Here is an 8,595-nt window from a genome sequence, read left to right on the forward strand (position 1 = left end):
AGCGGATTGGTCTGCTGAACGCACTCAATTTCAGTCCGTCTTGCGTTCCGATTGGTCGAAATCTAACCTCTTAACTCGCAGTTCGACCAATCTCCAATCGCGTAGTCCGATACGAGCTTCAGGTCAGCTGCTTTTACGACGTTGCCGCTTTCTCGAATGAGTCACAGTCGAAGATCTGGATCGAAGCTGTTTGAAAGATCTGAAAGATCTGTGACATCACTGACATCCAATAAAGGAGAAGAAGGAGGGATTGCAAGGACACGATCTCATTTCAAGAAGAACAGACGTCGCGGTGATACACCTCTTATAGCCCGTCCATTGAAATTCTGAAAATGGGAGTCCCATCGTCCGCAAGTACGGAACTCAACAACGTTAACATACTGAACGAGATTCATTATTTGAAAAGTAAGTTCGCGACATTCTGGGTATAAGAGTATCCCGATCCCGATCGTCCGTCTATCTGGAATAAAGACCAAGAGTAAATATGTAGTTTAATCCGCTCGGACTTCGGCGAGAGTACGCTTCCTAAGCGAGATGTTGGCGGTATGCTGGCGGTTCGTCAGTGGATTCGAGCAAAATATTGCGGCAGATTGGCATTAAAACCGTGTTTGCGTTCTGTCGGCAGAGCCTACCGATGTAATCTGACGGCAGATTGCCAGCAAAAACCAACTAGAGCGATCTGTCATTTTATCGAAATTATTTGAGTGGAATACGTTATTTTTTAATGTTCGTCAAATGGCAGATTCTCTCTCTACTTGGTTACTGCAATCGTTCTGCCACCATATGCCACCATATTCAGCGATGTAACAGACTTTGTTGTATTTCTGCATTCAAATGCCGACAAAATTATGTAAATAGCAGCACTGTGCAAAATTTGATGTAGAAAATCTTTTAGTATTAAAAAAAAAAATACAATTTTAGTTTCAAACAGCTCTCGAGAATAGACTGCGCTAAAATAGCAATGACAACGAAAGGTAACACTGGTAACAGTGAAGGTAAATCAATTTGTTGACAGTGGAAGTCTGCTAAATAACATAACAGTTTGATGAAACGTTTACATAACAGTGATGGTAATGTGATGTTTTTGTATTTTGTATATATCTCCTTAATTTAGGTCAAAATATTCTTCATATTTCAGATCTCTCTCAATAAGAGTGTACTCGTTCTAAACATTTACCACAATAAGCTATCTCATTAAGATTAAGCTAATAAATTTTCAAAGTTTCTTGGTCTTTATTACAAATTTTATTCTGCACACGGTTAAAATTCTTATAAAATTATTTTAAAAAGTTTTGTTTTATCGTCAAGATAAAACAATCCTTTTTTTTGCTCTAACAATATGGATTTACTACACGAGGTTAACTATCTTATATATAATTGCAGGTCAGATAGAGCAATACGGACAAAAGACACAAATAATTTTGCAGTCGGGTGATAGAATTAATTGTCTAAACAGAAAATTCAAATTTGTAAAGCCAAAAGTTCACTCGGATTCGAAGAGTCTGGTTTGCAATTCTTCTTTAAATTCTAAAATGTTACCTGAGAGTTCAACTAAAAACGTACATGTAAAATCGAGATTGCTCGCCACAAACGTTCACGTTAATCCAAACTTTAAACCGCAAAAGCCAACGGTACATATCAATCCGAATATCCAGACTAAGCCTTTGATACATATTAATCCAAAAATGATGCACAATATTTCTAATTCAAATCAAAACCTCTACAATAATATAAGCACGAGTACAACGCAAACAAAAGTAGATAACAGTACCGAGCAAACGAATGTTAAGAGATCTGTATACGTTAATCCAACATTATTGAAGAAATTGTCTTCCTCCAAAGAAAAGTCGACAAATTCGAGAGAATCCGTTGCAACGGAACGACCTGTTTGTTCAAGGTTGAAGTTTGTAAAATATATCGATAATCGAAAGAGCTCGCCAAGGAAGACTAGTAATTCTAGCATTGTACTTTTGTCGCGTAGAAAGCTCGTGAGAGTATCTACTACGAAAAGCACGTTAAAAACTTCTCCATCAAAATATGCAGTATTAAAAGATAAGAAGCTTGAGACTGTGTCACAGAAAACCATGAAAGTAAAACCATCAATAAATAATACGTTACAATCTACAAGTATGATATCTAATTTGTCAAAATCAAATATCAATAAATCTAATAATAAATCTAAAGTGACCAAGTATAAAATAGACAGAACCGCGTTAAATATGTCAAAAGCTAAAGGAACCGGTCTTTCAGAAATGGTGAAGGTTATGTAAGTAACATGTACATTTATATCTAATAAGTTATAAAATTAATCACTTGAAAAGAAAAGTTTGTATTACAGACATGACGCGAAGAAACTTGTTACTATTGGTGGGATTGTTTATAGAGCTTCCAAAAATAAATTAATCCGGAGGAGCTCCGTATTGAAACGTACGTGTATTGTGGTGTGATTTTATTTTATTAGTATTAGGTGTACGTAGTTTTATAATTTGTAAGTATTACATTCTATTAATTTTACTATGGAAATTCAGGAAAACGATCAGTCAATGGAAAGAATGATAAACTTATTAATAATAAGAAACAACGAATGGGCAAAGAAACTTTAAATTCATCAGAAACGAACATTAATCCCAAAACAAGATTTTCTTTCAATGTATCTCCGAAAACTACTTATAAAAATAGTATCAGGTACAGTAACATATATATATATATATATATATATATATATATATATATAATCTAAAGCTATGTACGAACTAAAGATTCATTGTTATTGAGTTTTGATACAAACCTCTTGGTTTGTTTTTAGCAACAAAGCAAAACAAAGAAGCATACGAATCCTACGAAATAAAATGCATAAGAATAACCAACCTTGTTTGATTTATCAACGATTTGGATCTTGTCCAAATTATGAAAATGGGAAATGTGCCAAACGGCATGATAAAAAGCAGGTGTCACTCTGCAAAAAGTAAGTTAATACTTGAAACATTGGGTTATATAATTAATGTTCATAGTTTATGTGTATAATCCATATATTTATTAAATGGAATTGAGCTATAGGGTTTATTTTAATCTAACCAGATAATTTTTTGAGAAATAACTTTCGAAATATTTTTCCAAAATTAAAAAATTGTTTTAAAAAATTGTATAATTTTCAGGGAGAAATAATGTGGCAATCTTGAATTGCTTATAAAATTGTCATGTTAATATCATTTTATAATTATTTAACTTTTCTTAATTAGAAATTTCATCAATCTTCTCAATTTTTGTTATATATTTTGTAGCTGACGTCAAGATGTTTTCAGAACATTTATATAAGCCCTATTTTGATTTAAAAATATTTTATAATTATTAAACTATTTAAAATTTTAGTCACAATGAAATATGTCTGATTAATGTGAGTCCTTGCTCTCAAAGACAAGTTCGAATCTTCCTATAACTTAAATAACCTTACAGTCTGTCCTCAAATGTGTATTACCGTTAGCAATCTCTGTCTAGATGAAATTGTTGTTCTAAATAACTTTGAAATGCTCTGAATTGACAAGCTCTAACGTTCCTTCATATCTTTATAGTTGCAATTGTCGGTTCTTTTTCCAAAACAATCTCTTTAGTGTTTATTTCTTCACAAGTCATCTAATTACATTAAAATGAATCTGTATATGGATTATAATTATAGTATAACAGTGTAAAAAAATTGTAAAATTTTTTTATTTCTGATAAGGCATAGTTCAGAACAGCGAATGTTAAAAATCGTGTAATTTTTTCAAATATATCCAGTTTCCTGCAAGGAAAGTGTTTCTTAAAGAAATGCTCTTTATCTCACGACGTTGGACCTGAGAAGATGCCTACATGCAAGTACTTCCTCGATGGCTGTTGTACAAGAGATGCCTGTTCTTATCTTCATGTTAAAGTGTCTTCGAACACTTCAATCTGCATAGATTTTTTACAAGGATATTGTGCTAAGGGAAATAAGGTAATTGCATTCTCTTCTATTTTAACTGATTGATTACTATATGGTAGATTATTCACATTTAATCTATTTACTATTTAATCTATTTATTTACGTGCAACAAACAATTCGTTATAATGCAAATTCTTTTTATTAAGAGAAGATCTCGGCTCGCGGGTCACAAGTGATCAATTATCATTATACTGTCGTATGAGACATAAATTTTTATGGCAGAACTAAATAAAAAACGAGATTGATAAATTGACATAAATTACATAATAGGAGGAAAAAAAGTACTTTAATAAGATTAGGATGATCTTTTAATTATAAGTTTAAGATGACCTTTTAATTATAACAGCCAAATGTCATGGCAGTTCGCAATAATATTTTGTAAAATGTAGAGTACTGATTTGTTCTCCTATAGTGCCAACGGCGTCACGAGTATCTTTGTCCTGAATTTAACAAGTCGGGGAATTGCAGCAAAGGTGAGTGTTGTCCTTATCCTCATAAATCGCATTCCTTTAATTCCGTAAAAAGTGCCAAATATTTGAGCAAGACGCATGATGCGCAAAAATATCGTGCCGCACTTGCCACAGAGGATAATTCCGAGATCTCAAATTCGGAGGGCAGATTAAGATATTACGAAATAACTGGTGGTTTATCTGAAGAACTTGAGAAAAAGAAAGAAACTCCAATTGTCGATCCTTTAGAAAAAATTCAAATAAATGAAAGTAAACAAGATAAAACCTTAGCCAAAGAAAATAAACGTGAATTAGAGACAACGGTTTATGATCGTAATAATGTAAAAAGGAAAGTTTCTATTGGTTATATCCCTATTAATCATTTTTAATTTGTATATACATTAATTAATAAACATTTTTACTAAATAATTTTTTAAGTTAATTTACGAGATCGTGAACATTAAATTAAATCAATGCAATTATTTCACTTAAGATATATATGTTGGGAGATATCATTTTTAATGATTATGTATTCGCTATAAAATTATATAAATTTTTCGTATAGTATATTTAAAAGAACTAAATTAAAGTAAATTTTTTATAGTTTTGTATTTTATAATGAAATATTATACTGTTACATTCTATTATAAATAAGTAATTTTCATATGTAATACGAGTACTCGATGTGTTGTGATATATCAAGTACTAATTCTAGGTATCTGGGTGTACCTAAGATATACTCCAACAATCGATTATCTCGGATATATTATAAATATACTACAAATATTAATTTATATTATTAAAATTGTGTAGATATATATTACAAAAATATAATAAAAAATTGTTTATAAACTTTCTTTTCTAATGAATTATTTGTGATAAACAAAAGTTTGTGATAATTTTATCATGTATTTGTGTATAATCTTATGTGAAATCTTTGAGCCATTCCCATTCTATGTAAAATCAAACCTTACAAACTTTCAGCTAGTGTAGGAATGAGAATAATTTGATTTTATATTTTATGATTCACGAAGTATTTAAGAAACTTAATGTGACAAAGTATGAAAAGATAATGGCTAGCGCAATACATGTCGAGACTCGGATTTTTAAAGAAGAGCGACACACAAATCGTTGATGGCCGTCATAAATTATTTTAAATTATCTGGTGATCCATATTCCTTACTAATATCTGCTATCGAGTTGAGATTTGGTTGACTCATCATTTGACGAACTGAACAGCGAACAGAAAAAGCGATTGTCGGTTAATTAATTCGCTAACTCTTTTGAAGGAGAGTTAACATAGATCTGCCTGCGAATTTTTTTATCAAAATTTTACTGATCCTCTTATTTCATCATTTTTTAGACTAGATTGACCCTTATTTTCCCTCATTCAGGAAATAATGGAAATTATGTTAGAGAACATTCAATTGTACATAAAATAGAATTACATTTTATACATTCTTATACAAATAAAATATGTAATTATATACACGCGCATATATATACATGCACATACATGACATACACTTACGTTTTATGTGTACATATAATTATAAAATTTGTATATTTGGTGTATATTTAAATAAATAAAAACATAGATGCAAATAATTTGTATATTTCTTTAGCATAAACTTTACGTTAAAAATAACATTTACTATGTTAAACATCATTTTTGTACAGTTAGCAACAAACAAAACTTCCTAGTCTTCATAAAAAATGGGAAAGTTTAAATTGGCGCTTTTATTTCTTGTATTAAATGTCTCTTAATATAAAGTAATAATTTATATACGTAATACAAGAAATAAATCTATAAGGAACTTGGTATGCATAATATAAATAAATGTTCACTTATATGTCCACAAACGAAAAAACAGTGAATTAAGATTAATTTGTTAATAACAATATAAAACTTATGATAACAAATTAGATGCTAATTTGACTAAGAATCCTGAAGGAAAACTCTATCGTAAAAACGGATATTATTAAAATAAAATATTTTGCAAAAAAACTGAAAAATCCTAGAACTCTCACTTCTTGTCAATATTTCAATTATATATAAGAATCCAATTTGTCGAATGGTTATAAGCTAATAAAATAGGGCTATGTAATAACAAGGATATATTATTTTGGTCAACGGATGCTGATACTATTAACCACTGCTCAAGCCAGCTTCTCATATTTTCTATAGACATGTTTGCAGGATTTAGGCCTCTGAAAGATAATGCCTGAAAAATAAATTAATAATAAAATAATGCTAATATCTTCTATACTTTCTTTTATACTAATATTTTTTATACTATCTTTTATGCTAATATCTTTTGTATACTGTACAAGTATACATGGTATACGAAACAAAATTTAGTAAATTGTAAATTGTAATATTTTATATACATATATTGTATATATGTATCAAACTCTTTCAAGACAAAATAAACAAGATAGAAATTACATTATAAAAGTAATGAAGATGTGTCTTCTCTTTTGTATAAGTTACAATGAAATGAAAGACTAAATGTAATTGAATTCTTTCATAAAATCTATTATAAAAATGTACATATCTCATAATGCCCTGAAAGCATGAAACTAACAAAAGGTATCTACCCATCGCATCGCTTCATTAGACATTTCTTTTACTCCTCCCTCTCGTACGATAGCGCGATCCATTCGTAATATTAACATACCCCTTTCCGTCAATCTTTTCCTCTTGAAAGGTCTCCACAGTGGCATACCGTGTATTGCCAATAGCTCTTTCTGGAAAGCATAGCAAGTACATCTATATCGTGACGAGCTTTCAGAGGAGAACAAATTCATGTCCAGAAGCAACGGAAAGCACCAACTTGTGAGCTTACCAGGTGTTTCCTCTTGAGATTGCCGAGGGAATACGGCGGGCCTGAAAAGAGCTTGGAACAAGCTACGATATTCTCGGTGGTCGGATGCGTGCCGCTTCCCAAGCAAGCTACAGCGTCTCGCCACTTAATCCTGAGCGTCTGATCCTTGATAGTCTTGATACTCTTGAGTTCTGCCTGCATGCATCTCAACAATGGTCTGTTGTGCCTCAGCCTGGCCTTGTGTTCGGACAGCATGAATTCTAGCTTCTGCTGCAGCGTCCAGTAGTGCGACGTCAGTAAATAGCGCGGGAAGTACAGGGCTAGGGGAAAAATAATGTAATTCGTAAACGGCACGGCCGAGAGCAGGAACAACGGCGAGAGCTTTCGCAGATCCCTGGGCATTGTGTGCATCAGCTGCAGCTCTTCCCGCGTCAAGCTATCTACGCCGTTCGACCCTTGCTTCTTTATCGCGATGACGAACCTTTTCAAGTCCGTGTACACGTCACGGCTACCGACGCTGAACACGCGGTACACCTGCATCGTACGCGGGAACTTCTGCTCCAGCGTGCGCTCGTAGTTCTTGATGTAATTCATGTACCTGTCGAACCAGTACCGTTTAAGGTTGGCCACTTTGCCCGACTTCTCCGTCCTCTCCTCCGCTTTCCCAAAACCCCGTTGCATCGGGACGCGTTTTACGGGCTCGAACGTGTTCACGCCCTCGCGTACGAACGTCCTGGATATTATCTTGTACATTTTAAGATCGATTCTTCGCTAGAAAGATGAACGGACTCCCATGGAATCGGTTAACCTGAACAACAACCCTCTTTTCGCTCCTGAAGATTCTTAACTCCGGGAAAATTGTTGAAACTCCTCCTTCATATTAGTAAACTTTGATTTATTGCAATCCACTAAAAAAATGGCATAATACGTTATAATGGTATAATACGATTATAACGCGTACGTAATATGTGCGTGTTCTTTTTAGCTCGATATGTTCAATTACTGTATTTTTAGTATTTAATTGCGCGTAATTACCGATATATTGTTATTTCTTTCAATTACTCTTGCTGGCTGCTCACGTTGCCCAGAATGTTGTAATTAATGTTTTATATTTATATTTATGGCTGTACGTATGTACACAATTAAGGTCTGCTCTTTGCTCTTTGCAACTGCAGCTGCACTATTTTGTACCTTCTACACTCGAAGTGAAGTAGATAACATCGGAGAGAGAAAGAGGGAGGATGAAAAGTGCAAAAAGTTCAGCTGCAAAGAACAAAATAAACTCCTGTTTTTTTCGTACCTTCTGCACTCGCAAAAAGTTCAACTGCAAAAAATAAACCTGTATGATTATATATCTATC

At 32.7% G+C, this 8,595-nt stretch overlaps 2 protein-coding genes across 4 annotated transcripts; one reads left to right on the plus strand and one right to left on the minus strand.

The window, feature by feature from the left end:
- The first annotated feature begins 143 nt into the window (after positions 1-143).
- On the plus strand, positions 144-5,238 carry Zc3h3 (zinc finger CCCH domain-containing protein 3). Its single transcript, XM_077412201.1, has 7 exons — positions 144-405; positions 1,384-2,266; positions 2,339-2,427; positions 2,529-2,685; positions 2,807-2,965; positions 3,775-3,970; positions 4,371-5,238. Exons 1-7 carry the CDS (start codon positions 333-335, stop codon positions 4,794-4,796), a joined length of 1,983 nt encoding a protein of 660 aa, XP_077268327.1. The 5' UTR covers positions 144-332; the 3' UTR covers positions 4,797-5,238.
- Positions 4,992-8,508, minus strand: LOC143900634 (LETM1 domain-containing protein 1). 3 transcript variants are annotated; one of them, XM_077412231.1, is made up of 4 exons: positions 8,271-8,508; positions 7,257-8,143; positions 7,089-7,158; positions 4,992-6,632 (listed from the first exon to the last, which is right to left on the minus strand). In XM_077412231.1, exons 2-4 carry the CDS (start codon positions 7,986-7,988, stop codon positions 6,568-6,570), a joined length of 867 nt encoding a protein of 288 aa, XP_077268357.1. In that variant the 5' UTR covers positions 7,989-8,143; positions 8,271-8,508; the 3' UTR covers positions 4,992-6,567. The 3 variants fall into 3 exon arrangements, with proteins under 3 accessions (XP_077268357.1, XP_077268355.1, XP_077268356.1); XM_077412229.1 differs by having other exon boundaries at positions 7,009-7,158; XM_077412230.1 differs by lacking the exon at positions 7,089-7,158.
- Between the last annotated feature and the right edge of the window lie 87 nt (positions 8,509-8,595).

The sequence above is a fragment of the Temnothorax americanus genome, unplaced genomic scaffold (assembly GCF_048541705.1).
Source record: "Temnothorax americanus isolate GAGA-0224 unplaced genomic scaffold, ASM4854170v1 Scaffold3, whole genome shotgun sequence".
Lineage (NCBI taxonomy): Eukaryota > Metazoa > Arthropoda > Insecta > Hymenoptera > Formicidae > Temnothorax > Temnothorax americanus.

What these genes read in the sequence shown, in the direction of transcription:
- Zc3h3 (XM_077412201.1), top strand. Translation starts at nt 333, where the DNA reads ATGGGAGTCCCATCGTCCGCAAGTACGGAACTCAACAACGTTAACATA. An exon ending in CGAGATTCATTATTTGAAAA is followed by an intron (nt 406 to 1,383) that starts GTAAGTTCGCGA and finishes ATATAATTGCAG; the next exon opens with GTCAGATAGAGCAATACGGA. An exon ending in CAGGTGTCACTCTGCAAAAA is followed by an intron (nt 2,966 to 3,774) that starts GTAAGTTAATAC and finishes AAATATATCCAG; the next exon opens with TTTCCTGCAAGGAAAGTGTT.
- LOC143900634 (XM_077412229.1), bottom strand. Translation starts at nt 7,988, where the DNA reads ATGTACAAGATAATATCCAGGACGTTCGTACGCGAGGGCGTGAACACG. An exon ending in ATCTCAAGAGGAAACACCTG is followed by an intron (nt 7,159 to 7,256) that starts GTAAGCTCACAA and finishes TATGCTTTCCAG; the next exon opens with AAAGAGCTATTGGCAATACA. An exon ending in CTAATGAAGCGATGCGATGG is followed by an intron (nt 6,633 to 7,008) that starts GTAGATACCTTT and finishes TTTATTTTTCAG; the next exon opens with GCATTATCTTTCAGAGGCCT.